Here is a 14,473-nt window from a genome sequence, read left to right on the forward strand (position 1 = left end):
TTGAAGTGATGGACGAGGGAGACGGCGCAAAACCAGCCCGGCCGATTTGCGCTCACTCGCCAGCGCACCCCTGGGCTGGCTGGAGTGGGGAGTGTCTGCGCTCAGCCTGCAACCCCGTCGAGGCGCGGATTGCAGCGGGCTTTCCGCGGGGCCGGCCGTTCTCCGCGGGGACAAGCGGGCCCCCGGCAGCCGGCACGGAGATTTCCTTCGAAAGAGCAGTAAAAATCCGAAATACCCCTTCCTTCCCTCCCCCTCCCCTCCGGTTATTTAATATAAAATGTATTTTTAAACACCCGCTCGGATAGCATCTCGCCAATATTTATATTTCCACGTTGCCTGGCATCCACTGTCCCACATTAGACTCTGCCTCTCTCCCCCTCGCTCTAATCCTGCCACTTTAAATAGATGAATTAATAAAGCAAATGAGGGTCTAATAAGCTGACTGTCCTGCCTATTGAGGCAGGGGGAGAGAGACTAGAAAGTGCGCCAAATTTGTTTGCAGTGGATCAAGGCTAGCCGCCTTTGCTTCACTTTCTTTATCTTAATTCCGACTTGAAAAGATATAATTATCTAGTTTGAACAGAGCTGCTATCAAATCCTTCTCTAGGCAAGGCAGGGGAGAGCTGGAGTGGATTGCAGTGTTCTGAGCCGCTTGGTGCAGCCGGAGATAGGGAGTAATGAAGTTGTGGAGTCCTGAGATACAAAGGGCATTAACCTCATTAGCATGAAACCTTTTCTTCTAACCATTGTGGGACCCTTTCAGACTCCTAATCCCCCCTATTTTCAAAGCTTGGTTTGTAATAAAGCTTTTAGGGTTTTTTTTTTTTTTCAAAGCTAATGGCATTCTCTGAAGATTTTATTGCTGTTACGCTACATAGGACGCTTAATTTTTTTCCCCTTCTCTTCCCTCACGGTTTAAAAAAAGAAGGGAGAGGGAGGAGAGAAATATATGGTTCCTGCAGAAATAAGCCTTTTATCAAGATGGGAAACAATTTCTAGAAAGGCCCAAATCTGCTGTTCAGCCGCGATCCGTTTAATGTTTGCCCATTTGCAAGGGATTGAAGCGGAGCGGAAGCCAATTTGGGCGAGTTCAGGTGAAATGTGGGCCCTGTTTGACTTTCCAAACCTGCCCCATCAGCTGCTCCAGGAAGGGAGAAACGCAAGGAGAAGTTTACCTTGGGAATAGCCCTACTAAACAATTAGGCTAGGTTTAAACGGAAGGGACTGCATTGCGACGTGCGTCCTAACCCTGCCTGGGCCTCTCTCGTGTTTGTAGCACCAGTGAATGGAAAGTCACCAGGATTTTTGAGGAGCAATGTTAAAAAAAAAATAAAATAAAATCGGATTTAAAATAAAAAAAAATATAAATTTACATAGTACCCGGTAGAGCCACCACGTGCACGGAATGTCTAATCTTAACTTTTCAAGGCAGGATGTTTAACAAAGCTCGTATTTTCGCGATGCATTGTAACTTCGCCTTATCACAGTGTAAAGGGTAGTCAGATTGTCCTAAATTATGTCCAACTAGCCCCCCTGGATCCACGGATTAAGAGATTAAAGGAGACCACTGGGCAATGCCTCCTCTTTCCCCTTCATATTCCTGGTATGATAATTGCCTAAACTGATTTGCACTTTCACAAAAGCTTGCAGGATTCTTTGTAGCTCGAACAGAGCAGACGAGGTTTCTCTATCAATGGAAATAAAACTGATTAATGCAGTCTATCAGGCTAAGGAGCAAATGAAGCATGAAAAAACAACTGTGTACCCCCAGAAAACCAGCTAGTTTCCTCAAGGACCCGGAGCAACTTTTTTCCCCCTATTTTCCCCCCCTTTCTTTTTTTTTTTTTTGCACGTTTTTAATGTCACACGTTTACCCCTGTGCCCAGGATCGCTCCCTTGGAGCGGTGGGGAAAGCAGCAACTGGGATCCCTGCCTCGTAGGACCTGCTCCTCACCGCACCGACCTGGCGAGGGGATTTAAAAGATAGGGAGAAAGGAGGGGGAAAAAAAAGATTAAAAATAAGAAGAAAAAAAAAGAAAAAAGAAAAAATGGAGGGGGAGAAAAAAAAATGTTGGGAAAATGGGATGGGGGGGAGGAAAAAATTTTCTCCCACTAAATAAAATCCATGTTTTTCCAAGGAAAACCCTTTTTGCCCTCAGTGGAGCGCGGCTGCTGCGAACTAGCATCACCCTCCCATTAGAAGCCGGTTCTCACTTGAGTTTCTACCCGGGGAAGGGACTGGGTTTGTTGCTGTTGGGTTTGGGCTTTTTTCCTCTTTTCTAAAGGTATTTATTTACAGCGAGCGGGTCTTTGCGGCTCATTTTTAGATCTCTATTTACAAGGCAGTGAATGCAGTAAGAAAACGCGCCGATGGCCGCAGGAATGCGCGGAGCGGCCGCGGGAGCGCAGGTTCCCACTGCAGGGTTCCGCGGCTAAAATCAAGGTGGGAAGCGGGGAGGGGAAACTACGGGTTTCCAGAGAAATTTCGGGCAAAGCTAAAATAGGTTGCTTAAAAAATGTAATAATATAGGGCATATTGATAAATCTTTATTGACAAAATATTGACAATGACATACTTCTTGGAAGTATATAGTGTGTTAGAATTCTAACAAATTAAACACAAAACACAAAAATATTTACATTCTGGTATAGGAGACATGAAGGAAACATTTGTCACTTTGCCTTATCTTTTAGTAGCTCTAGGATCTCGGAATATTATAAGGTCAGTGCTTGAAAATTGCCCCAGTGAAAATGGCCATTAGAAAAAAAAAAAAAGAAAAAAGAAAAAATATAATAATAATAATTAAAAACAAATTAAAAAAATCAATCCGCGATTTTGAAGTCCCTTTTCTCTGCATCCTCCCTGCTCGGGAGATGTCCCCACAGCCAGACCTGGTGGCTGGGATTGCGCTTTATTAATCCGCAATAATAATTCCCATCCGGGTTTGCAATGGGGATACACAGGGAAGGGGGGGGGGGGGGAATAATTTAATTGGAATTATATTTTTGGCAAAAGTTATGACCAGCCCCAACCTCCCCCCCTCCCTCCCCTCGCTCCCTCCCGTCCCTCCCCAGCCCCACCGTGTTTGTCCATCCGGAAGGAACACGATGCTTTGTTACTGCTACTTCATTTTAGCTTTCACAAACACTTTGACGCCAGAAGTTATCATAAAATGTTTACAGACTGCACATTTCTCGTAAAATAAAATTAAAAAGCACACAGAACCTGTCTTAAAGGGGAAAAAAATACAATTCATTTCTGTCTTTAGGAAACAGGGTTGGGGTTTTTTTTCCGTTTTTCTTTTTTGCCTTTTTTTTTTTTTTTTTTGCCTTTTTTTATCCGCCCAGACGGCTTTACACATGCAATTCAAGTTTCTGAAACAGGTGTGGGTTTGGGCTGCTTAGGGAAATCTCTCTTTCAAAGACGGAAAAAACCTGTGAAGTGCAAAATGTCCTGTAAAGTGGTAATTTTTCTGGTTCTGGTTCGGGGATCATTTTTTGTTTCGCTCTTTTTGTTGTTTCTTTGTTTTGGGTATTTTTAAGGTTTGTTTTTTGGTTTTTTTTTTTTTTTTGTCAACATTTTTTTTACCTTTATACTTTCAAAAGTGGACTCCGAGAAACGGAATACCTGTCAATCGCCTCGTCCCGGTGGTGGATTGACAGGTCCCGCCGTGCCGAGCGGGGCCTCGGCCCGCACCTCCCGCTGCCTCACCCCACTCGCTCCCGGCCGCCCGCCCCGGCGGGGATCGCGGGTTTGATGGAGATCTCCGAGTCCCGTCCCCGCACTGCCACGCCAAGGGAGGGGGGGAGTGTGAGCAGTTAACACTTGCTGTTGGTGGGGTGCTGGCTTTGAAAAGTCCCAAAAGTGCCAGTTTTTAATCGTCCGACGTGACGTCGATTTCCTCTGGACTGGCTTGTTTGGTGGCGATTCTCCACCGGTTAATGTGATGAGTCCCTTTTTTCTTCTGTTGTGAGTCTGAACCTTCCTCTTCCAACTTTTGCCGCTTGAACTTTGTCCGTCTGTTCTGAAACCATACTTTTACCTGCGGGAGGAAAGGCAGCGGGAGTTAATCCGACGCCTTGACCAGACGCTGCCCTGGACGTGCCGAGGGACTTCAGGCTCTGCGTGCTCTGTGCCCTGTTAATACCATGCCCTACCTGCACCGTGCCCTGCCTGCACCATGCCCTGCCTGCACCATACCCTGCCTGCATAGCTGCCCAGCCTGGAGGGGGACGACCAGGGCCTGGGTGACACTAAACCTCTCCGGGAGAGGCACAGACAACACTGGTGATGCCCACCAGAGACCTTCAGACTCCCCACGCGTGACGGAATGAGCAGCCGCTCCGATGCCTGTGTGCGCGGCTCCGCTCTCCGCGGCCGCACCGCACCGTGCGTGCACCTTGCGCAGGGACGCGGATCCTCCGCGCATGAGTAGCCCCGCGCAGTGGCGCCAGGCACCCCACGAGGGGAAGACAAAGCGTAGCTGCGCAGGGAGGCAGGCTGTCACCGCGCCGTCGGGGCGGCTCTTGTTACCGGGCCTGCTGAGGCGTCCCGCGGCCTCCAGCACTGGGAAAGCGACCGGAGGCTGCGGCGGGGGGGAGGCCGGGCCGGCTGTGGGATCCCCCCGACCGGCCCGTCAAAGGAGAACGAGAGCCTCCTCCCTTCTAACGGGGCAGCGGGATGGGGACGGGTTGGGGCGGGACGAGCTCTTTTCGTCTTGGAAAAGAGAATAAAATGGAAGAAACCCCCCCCGAAAAGAAAACCGCCGGGTGCTCCCCGCAGCGTCTCCCCGGGACGCTCCGTCCAGGAGCGATCGTAGCAAGGCGAAACGCGTAAGTTCCGTCGTAAATAGCCCTCTGAAATGGTTCAGCGCGGAATAAATCTGACTTAACCATCCGGCAGCTGACTTCAGTGCTTTAATTACAGATAGTATTGATCTGGGAGCTATCTCCAGGGCTGGCCACACTCCTTGTAGCGGCCAAAGGTAAACATAATTTTTTTTAAAGCAGTTTAAACTCTGGTTCTGTCTGAAAGTGCCTGATAAAGGCCTCAGCAAGGGGGGAAAGGGGAACTGGAGCATTTTAATAAGCTGGTTTAACCCGCTTCGCTGCCTCTTCAGAACAGAGACCTGCCTGGCCGGACACACATCTCTGCTGCATTTTCATATTCTCCAAAAGTCCCCCATTAAAAAGCTGAGCGGGGAACAAGGGGTGAGTTTAATTTGCTTTTAGTTTGCTAATTGAAGGGGAGGACGGTTCATTTCTGCACGTTGATCTCCCAAAAGGGAGCTCATTTGTAGGGGACTGGGGGTTTGACATCCGGACAAAAGACCCCAACCAGCTTCGGAATCAAGCAGTACAAAGACCACCTTAAATACAGCTTTCCAGTAGAAATAAGCCTGTGACCGGTCCCTTGTTCGGAGAACCTCATAAAAGTGGCGATCCCTTTTTATTGTTTTGTTAGGGAGACATTTTAAAACAAAAGCTCCAACCTCTTTATTGCTTCCCCCACGAAAAGGAGTTTAAGGAAAAAAAATAGGAGAGAGGGGGGGAAAAAAAAAAGGGAGGAAAAAAAAGTGTTACAACTTAATCCGCCCGAGGAACGCTGTGTTTACTGGGAACTTTGAACTAGGCTGCGGCTCGGTATTTTGGCTCTCTTTTTTTGTTATTTGAAGTACAGTGCCACATACTGTAGCAGAGACAATCCCCATCTGGAGCCCTCTCTCCTGGAAGGGCACAAAACAAAAGCCCGACACAACAACAACAACCACCCCCCCACCCCCCCCCCTCCGCCCCAAACCTCAGCCTTTCTTCCGGAGAGCAGAAAACAGCTTGAAAACCGACCGTGGGTCCCTGCCGTCGGGGGGAGTCTGAGCTCAGCCCCGCTCCCGAAGCTTCACTGCTGGTGCTCGGCCTCGGAACCCACCGAGACCCTCGCCCCGGGACACCCGGAGCAGAAACGTGGCTAATCGGCCCTGCAGATGGACGACCCAAATAGCCTCCGGTGTGGTTCTGGCCCGCAGCCAGCCAGCGGTGGGGGGGGCGGGCAAGGAAGAAAATGGGGGGGTGGTGTAGTCCTTATACTTAATAATGATATTTTTCATCTTTATGCCCTCCTGAGCGGGCTCCTCATGTCCCCGCCGCTGGACGCGGGGCTAGAAACGAGTGAAAATCAACCAAGAAACTGCATTTCTGACGTAGGGTCCAAAGGGGGGGCTCAGTCCGCCTCTTGTTTTAGGGGCTTTTCCCCCCTAGCATTCCACTACTTATTGAGGGTCGCAGCATCCCGCAGGGTAAGGACCAGGACCGCCTTTCTCACGCAGATGGCAGGTTCCGTCGCTCCTGGTCCCGTTCCGGAGGGATCCCGCGGGGGGACAACGGCCGAGACAGGGGTATCGCCGCTTCCACTCCCCCCCGGCAGAGCCACCGGTGCTGACGGTGGCTCTCAGAAACGGGAGAGGATTTATCAACACCCAGGCAAAGGGAAACCCCTCACTGAGCTCCACCGGCCCTGGGCTGGAGGCCTAAACACTCCCAAAATTTGCCCGTAATTTTACCCGCATCTCCAGGCCGACCGGGTGCGTTTTCCCAAGAGGATCCCAGTACTTTCGCTTTCCCAACTGCCCACTCCCTGCTTCCCTCTTACCTGAGTTTCCGTGAGGCTGAGGCTGTGTGCCAGCTGTTTTCTCTCTGCTCCTACTACATAATGGTTCTTCTCAAAGGCATGTTCCAGTCTCAGTAATTGGGATGGGGAGAAAGCTGTACGGATCCGTTTGGGTTTCCTGGCCAGTGCGTTGTGCAATAGGAAGCTCTCCGGGCTTGTTTCATTCCCTGGGCAACAGGGTAAAACAGAGATTAGCGAAACACCTTCTCCAAACGCACTCGAGAAGAGTTTTGAGCATCGGATTTTTTGCCTCCCACCATTACTCGCAGGGGAAAACTGAGTATAGTTTATTTGTTATTATTTTCAGCGCCTTTTTGCTGTTATATTTCCCTTCGATAAATAAGTGAAGGGAATAAGCACGGGAAGGAGAGGACTGGAAGAAATTCAAATACTAAAACACAAACATGGCAGAAATAAGGTGTGTGGGGGAAAAGAATCAAGGAAAAGAATTGGCCAGAGCCCGGCTGCGGTGTTTGCGGCTTCGCTCGGCAGCTGCCCGACTTCCCTGGCCTCTCACCTTCCCCTGTTTGCTATTTACATCCTCCCGGCGGGGCACCGGTGCCCGGTGCAGCCCCGGCCGAGCTCCGAGCTCCCGCAGCCCGCTCCCGGCCTCCTCCTTCTTCCCTTTCCCAAAGCTCGGGCCAGGGCCTTCCTCTCCCCCCGCTCTCCCCTGCGTTGTGCCGGGGTGTGCTCCCCGGAGCGAGGACTCCCGCTGCACCGGAGGGAACCGGAGGGGAAATAAAGGCACAAACTTGGGAAGGCCACGGAGCCGCCCTCCCAACCGGCCTAATGCGGAACGGGCCCGAGGTGGGGGGGTGTCACCAAAGGGGTTTTGGTGGGTCTCTCCCTCCGGGTTGACCCTGTGCCGCTTCTCCGTGTCGGTCCCTCAGAGGTGGGAAAGGCAATGCGGGTCTCTCTCCGTAAGTGCATTAAAAATCGTTGGAGGAGGAGGGTGTGATTGAAAGCAGGCTGTGGCTCAACACCAGGACATTTCCGCCTTTCATCTACCGCTCTTTACCAATCGCCTGATGACTGCGACAAATAATTTGGTGAGCGAAACCTGTAATTTTATTCTGAGAGGGTAATAATCCTTTTTGTATCCCTGTCTGCCTGGCTTCGGAAACAGAGAGGGACTCCTTTCCCAGCCCGGGTCCAACGGCTCGGCAGCAGAAGGCCGGGAAAGGGATATCGCAGGTGGTTTGTTTTCGTTAGGAATTAATAAAAATTAAAATATCGGGAAAATAATAATAATAATTATTATTATTTAAACAAGCAAATGCATCCCTTAGAAACTCGGTTGAATTTTTATTACTATTGTTATTTTTTAAAGTGTGTGTATAACGAAAGAGGAGCCGGACCCATTACGGGAGAAACCGGCTCACCCTGCGGAGAAGGCGCTGCCGTTTGCAAAGGGTTAAACAAGGGGGATTTTATTGATCGTGCGCCATTGGATTCGGTTCTTTTCCTCCAGCCGGTTGTTAATCGCTAGGAAGCCGGGAGCCCTCCCTTGCCCCTTCGGACGGCATCGCTCTCTGTCCCCAGCCCTGCTCTCCGCGCAGCCCCATCTCTCTACGCTGCTCCAGCGTTGCCATTATTTTCCTCCCTCTTTCTCCTTTCTCCGGGGTTCGTTTCAGTTCTGCCCCGTCCCCGTTAGCAAGGGCAGCGGCCGGATTTGGGGCGGCTGCGGCTCCCCTCAGCCCCGGGAACCGCCGTCTTCCCGGAGGAACCTAACGTCCCCTCTGTTCCCATCCCTGCAGGGAGGCTTCTGGAAGGGCTCCTCCGTAGCTGTTAACGCAGCGGAACACAAAACATCCACCTTTCCCCCCTGCTTTTAGTCGGGGCGAGAACGCCGCCGAGGTCCCGGCCGGCCTTGCCTTCCCTCCTGCCCCGCTCCAACCGGGAGAAGCCGCCCGGCAAAACCGAGCCAAAGCTTGTGTATGTGTGTGTGTGTGTGTGTCCCCTCCTCCACCCCCGGCTCTGACAGCTCCTCAAGTTTGGCGGGGACGGGGGGGTCAGGAACAAAAGCCCCTCGGCCCATCCGAGCCGAGTCTACGGCTCCGGGCACCGGCTGCCCCCCACCCCTGGTTCCCCCCATCAGCCGCGCCTCGGGGACCGGCCGGAGGATGGAAAGGTGGCCGGGAGGGAGAAGAAAAGTTGCACGTACCTTGGAACCTGTGGCCCAGATACCGGTAGCGGTGTATTAGCCAGGGGTAGAAGGTAGAGGGGTCCCTTTGCTGCGAGGCGAAGAGCGGGTGCGTGGAGTGCGAAGCGGGCAGCGGATGGGCGGCCAGGGCGTGGGGAGGGGGCACGGGGTGGACCGGCACGGCCGGGTTGGGCGGGTGGGAGACGGCCTCTGCAAAGACCAAGTCCGGGTTGGAGTAAACCCCCCTGCCAGTGGAGTGGAAGCCGTTGAGAAAAGGGTTCATCGGGCTGGAATTGGCATAGCTGAGCGCCGCCGGCCGGATAGGATCCTCGGAGCGAGACGCGGGCAAGGGGCTGTCTTTGGCCACCAGCGACTCGATGGTGAAACACCGCTTGGGTGTGGGCTGAAACATGCTGCCGCGGCGAGAGTCCCCGGCCGAATCTCTGCCTGGCTCTCTCCGGTGCGCGGGAGACGATCCGGGGAAGTTTGCAGCAGGCAGTGACTTGAGGAGGGATAGATACACACATAAATAGACAGGGGCTGGAGGAAAAGGAGGCAGCGGCAGCCAGCGGTACCCAAAAGGGAGACACACACACACACGCACCACGCACACACACACAGGGAGGGAAAAAAAAAGGGGGGGGGAAAAGTTGCTGGGAGAAGTTTCCCTCCTGCAAGGAAAAGGCGGTCGCCCCCCCCCCCCCCCCCCGCCTCCCTCCCTAAGTCCAAAGACAATCCATGGATGTGATCGGCCCCTTCACAAGTTGTGCAAACGATTTGTTAGTTCATGAGCCTAATTAGTGCTGGGATCACATAAACAGCTTCCTCTGAAGCCTGGTAAATGGCTTGATGATTGGTCGCTATTACTCGCCTTGAGGTTGAAGGGGGAGACTCTTTAAAGTGCGTCAGAGGGGAGGCGAGCGCCGGGCAGCGCCATCGGGAGGGATGGAGCCGCGGATCGGAGTGCAGCGGGAGCGCGCCCGGCAGCGCGGGGGGAGCGCGGCCTCGCTCCCGCGCCTCGCTCAGCCTCCGCGCCCGGCGACCAAGGTACGGCGACGGGGTCGGGGGAAAAACGGGGGGGGGGGGCGGTGCGCGGGGTCCTGCATCTCCACTCGGGGGGCTGAGATGGGGATTTGGGGCTCTCCGCCAGGGTGACACCCCTGTCCCTACCACCTCTCGGGGGCTCTCAGCCCGGCGAGGTTACCTTGGTCAGCCCCAGGGAGTCCGGGAGAGAAAGATGCCCCGCTTGGAAAAGGCTCTATCCCGGTGGGAGAACGGGGCGCCGTCCTCGGAACTTACTTACTCCCCCGTCCTGTCCTCCGCACTCCCCGCACCGCGCGGTGCGGAAAACAAAGCGGAGGGAGGTTGCATTATGCAAAGCTGGGACACGCAGGGTTCTCGCAGACGGGACAGGGGAGCAAGTCTCCGGTTCCAGCCTTGTCCGTATTTTCGCGTTTACCTTTGGGCCCGGGGATGATTTTAGGGCTGAGTTCTCCTCCTCCCATTGGCTGGGGCTGCAGAATAATTATGATCACATCCTAATACTCTTGGCTGGTGCTTACTGTTTATTGGTAGTTAAGGATCTATTATCTATTCATCAGCCTCCCATTTTTGCCAATTACATTCTTCTAAAGTGAAGTACCAGCAGGTATTTTGCACATTTACAATTAATGATAAAAAATCTGGCGTACTTTAAATCTATTACGACGCTGTGTAATTTATCTTAAAGATGCGGAATTGCTAATGTAAATTAATGTTTCTGTTGAACCAAAGGATAGGGGAAGTCTTAAAACCAATCTAGCGTTTCGTTCCTTCGTTCCCGGACACTGTTTTTCTGTTTTCTTTCCACTTTATACACAAAGAATCCGTTACTCCTCTGCATTAAAGTATGATAAACAAATCGGTGTCCAAGCGGTCCTCGCTTCTTTGCAGTAAAGGGCGAGGTGAGCTCGCCTTCCCTCGCTCCGAAAAGCGCCTGTTTGCAGCTAACCTGGTGTTTTTAACGCAATATCAAATCGACGGGGTAAATATAAGTGGCAAAGCAGTGCTGGGCAAGCAGGGATGCCGGGGTCTGCCCGCCTTGCTCTGTGGACGTGTTTTCCTTTGTGCCCCCGGCGCTGAGAGCACTTCGTGCAAGGGAGAAGTCGTCTCTCGGTGTGAAATGGAAATGTGTTCTCCAGGCGCTGGGCGGCTGTCCGGATGGACACCCATCCCCACACGTGCGTACGATTGCAGGGACAAAGTGAGAGGGATGTTTGGACGGCGTAACTCAAGTCTTCCGACACGTTTTGCACTGAGGTGCCCTTCTCCAGGTCTCACCCGTTTGGGAAAAGCTCCTCTGCCTCAGACACACGGGCTTCGGCCCCCTGCGCTGGGCTTGCTGCGGAGGGGAGAGGTGGATTTCCTTGTGAACTGACAGTATTTTGACCTAAAAAGTTCCCTCTCCCCTTTTCTGTGTAACTTCTTCCCCCCCAGCAGGCTGTAACTCTCTTCTCGCACACATTTGGGGCTATTGCCCTGAGCCAGGATGAGAAAGCGCCCTAAATACGACCGGTATTTGATGTGCTGATTTCGACCGCGATCGTAGTTCCTGATCACTGAAAAGAGGAGGGGGGGGAACTATAAGATAAAAAAAAAGGATAAACTTCTAGGAAGAGCCGTGCTCTGCATCTGCGTATTTACACTGCTCCGGGACTGCAGGATGAATATGAATTGGAAAAACTTCAACTCCTTCTTCCCCCCCCCCCCCCCCGCCTTTTTTTTTTCCTATCTCCAGACATCCTGACATAATCACAGGGTTCCTTTGAAAACTGCATCGAGTAATTTCGCAGTTGGGGAGGGAAAGAATTATATCCGTGTGAAGAAAAAACCCGTCACACACGCAAGAGCAGGGATAACCCTCCAAAACCAAAAAAAACAGCCAAAACCCCTCTCGATAAATTTCCCTTGACCCCTCTTTCCTGCCCGGGAAATACCCTGTAGCCCTTCCCGAAGGGGGGTCCCATTGCTCCCGAGCTCAGCTTTGGAAGCTGCGGCTGCAACAGGGAGCTCCCCCCTGCCCAAGCCGGGTTTCGCCGGGGAAAGCGAGTGATCTCGGCCGCAGCAACCTGGAATTCTCCGCATCGAGCTCTGCTTGCTCTCTGCGCTACGTGCATATATGTATCTATGTGTGTATATATATATCTATATATAAATGTGTGTGCGTGCGTGGACACAGACAGAGAAACCGCAAGCAGAGCCTGGGGAGCACCAGCTCTCTCTGGGTTTTGTCAAGGAGAAAACAGGCCGGGGACAGAACAAAAACCAAGGGGGCTCGGGATGGGATTTCCCAGGATTTTCCGCTTCACTTTGAATTTCTCTGTCTCGCTCCCATCCGTGTCCTTGGGCAGCCCACCGGAGCCGGTGCCCGCTCTGCCGGGGCCGCTGCGCTCCAGCCCGGGCTGCCCAGGGAGCATCTCCCGAAGCTCCTGTCTTGAACTTTTCCAACCCGGCGTCTTGACAGGCTGCTCTCGCTGTCCTCTTGGCGTCTACAAGGAGAAAACTCTGGCAGGGGCTCCCTTCCCAGCAATCCCCGATCTGCTCCAAGCGCACTTCGATGCAGCTTCGCGCGGAGGGAGGGGTGCGCTACATTCGCAGTCAAATTACATGGCTGGCCTCAAAGGCACTAGCTCCGGATTTCCAAACTAATACTCATCTTTTAAAAGCCGAGCCAAGAAGAGAATGCGAGGAAGGTCTCAGATGCGGGAGACCTCGGGGTAAGACGGTGATTTACGGGCTGATCCAGGATGAACTTTCACGGGAGGGGGGATAGTGGTGAGGGAAGTTTCAGCCTCCCCTTAACTTTCTTTTCCAGGCGAGATCGGTCTTCCCCTTCTCTTCCCAGCCCTAGGGATCCGTGCCCACAGAGGGGAGGAGAGGTGGCCCAGGCAGCTCGTGTCTGGAGGAGGACTGCGTGAATTAGAGGAGAGGGTTAAACCCCTAATTTAATTCCTTTCTAGACGTCCTAAATCCCAGTCAGTGTGTCTAGGCGTGCTGCGAGCCCTTCACAGCAGCGCAGTGCTTGGAGGGAGGGACAGGAGCCCGGGCCGCGAAGAGAGGAGCTGAGACGAGCCGAGCCGGGGGCCCCAGAGCCAGGCCGGGCTGCAGGCACCCGAGAGAGACCTCGATCCTGCCCCGTCGGGCACCCCGGGGCCTCCGCCGCAAGTGGATTTCATCCAAGGCATTGTCGGTGCCGGCCCTGGTTCCTCTAGCACGAAGAACCCCGTGTATAGGGCTTCGCTCTTCACGCAGCCAGGGCTCACTAATGGGGCGCACACACGGGGTGTTTCCAGCAGCCCTGAAATCCTCACTCCCCCTATTTCATCCCTGCTAAACTGGGCCAGCGCTGGTGCTGCCATCGAGGGCCCATAACACCGGCGAGCTGGGTCTGCAGTGGCCGCGGGAAACGGGCCCGCTGCCCGGGTTTCCTCCTACCGGCCACCGGAGCAACCCGGGACCGTATCTTTGGTTTTATCTTTTCGATGCTAATTCAGAGCATCGTTGTCCCCCTCTTCCGACCCCCCTCTCCCTCCCACCTGGCCGCGCACCCGTGGCCGGTTCCCTGCGTTCGGCGCTGCATAAACCCGGCCTGTAACTCAAGAACCGCAGGCATCCCCGGCTTTGTTTTCCGCACCTATTTTCACTTCTGCAAGGTTTGATTTGCGGTTCCGAAATGACGTTACTAACGCGGGACGTGGGGGGAAAAAGAGCAAACCCCTGGGTTTACACACGAAGCCGTGATCCGCACCCATCCGTGCCAGACTCTGGCTCGCTTTGAACGTCAACATGTGCGGAGGAAGCTGGAGAAAACACCGGAGCTGCGTTGCGGGCGCGCACCTCGCCGGGACGGCCCCGACGAGCATCCCCTGCCCCGCACTTGCCCCGTCCCGTCCCGTTCCCCTTCCGCTGCGCGGGGCGCGGTGGCGGCAGCCGCGGGCGCGGGTCTCGGAGCGCATCCGCGGGGCGGCAGCGCCCCCTGCTGGCCATCGGGGAACCCCCTCCAGCCCGGCGGCCCTGCCGTCGGCAGTGGCTTCGGGCAGGGCCCGGCTGTAGCCTCGGGGTGCGCAGACTGAGAACTGAGCTGACCCATCCTGGAGAAAGACACAAGGGAGCCTTAAGACCCCTACTTAGATATATTTAACCCACTGGGGCTTCCGAGGGGGGTTTGGAAGGGCGCAGGATGTGCGCACATACACGTCCACGCACAGGCGTTTTAAACTCTCCCCAGTGCGCAACCCGTTGTCACACCGCTTATTGTAAGCCCAGCGTTTTGAATACCCCCGTCCCCAACAGATCGCCTGCCCCGCTATAATCTGTCACGGCGGTGAACTCGGCCTGGCCCCTGCGTTCCTTTTCACCCTTCGTTCAAAATTGCGGCGTGCTACAAGCCACGTATCGCGACTTATCGCCGTTGTCATATGGACGAGAGGCGGTTTTGAGCCTGCTATCCCCGCCCGCCCAGCCGGTTGACCTGACGGCTCTATCCCGACAGGAGCCGGCCCATGGCGGGCTGTCGGTGCCTCGGAAGCACTCGGGGTGTTCCCGATGCCGCACGCCAGGAGCTGCTGCCCGTTTCCAGTGGCCGGACTGTAAACTCGCTGATGAAAGGGCTTTACCCTGCACTTTGG

The 14,473-nt window shown here is 54.0% G+C and overlaps 1 protein-coding gene across 2 annotated transcripts; it reads right to left on the minus strand.

Annotated features, from left to right (window-relative positions):
• Nucleotides 1-3,535: 3,535 nt before the first annotated feature.
• On the minus strand, nucleotides 3,536-9,501 carry EMX2 (empty spiracles homeobox 2). 2 transcript variants are annotated; one of them, XM_061364229.1, is made up of 3 exons: nucleotides 8,829-9,473; nucleotides 6,647-6,831; nucleotides 3,536-4,043 (listed from the first exon to the last, which is right to left on the minus strand). In XM_061364229.1, exons 1-3 carry the CDS (start codon nucleotides 9,217-9,219, stop codon nucleotides 3,876-3,878), a joined length of 744 nt encoding a protein of 247 aa, XP_061220213.1. In that variant the 5' UTR covers nucleotides 9,220-9,473; the 3' UTR covers nucleotides 3,536-3,875. The 2 variants fall into 2 exon arrangements, with proteins under 2 accessions (XP_061220213.1, XP_061220214.1); XM_061364230.1 differs by lacking the exon at nucleotides 6,647-6,831 and having other exon boundaries at nucleotides 3,940-4,043; nucleotides 8,829-9,501.
• Between the last annotated feature and the right edge of the window lie 4,972 nt (nucleotides 9,502-14,473).

Source organism: Neopsephotus bourkii, unplaced genomic scaffold, assembly GCF_033783945.1.
Source record: "Neopsephotus bourkii isolate Nb327-2 ecotype Australia unplaced genomic scaffold, CSIRO-AGI_Nbou_v1 NB_1189, whole genome shotgun sequence".
Lineage (NCBI taxonomy): Eukaryota > Metazoa > Chordata > Aves > Psittaciformes > Psittacidae > Neopsephotus > Neopsephotus bourkii.

Coding starts and splice junctions, on each gene's coding strand:
- EMX2 (XM_061364229.1), bottom strand. CDS start 9,219: ATGTTTCAGCCCACACCCAAGCGGTGTTTCACCATCGAGTCGCTGGTG. Junction 6,832..8,828: donor TCTGGGCCACAGGTTCCAAG/GTACGTGCAACT, acceptor CCTGTTGCCCAG/GGAATGAAACAAGCCCGGAG. Junction 4,044..6,646: donor TCAGCCTCACGGAAACTCAG/GTAAGAGGGAAG, acceptor TTCCTCCCGCAG/GTAAAAGTATGGTTTCAGAA.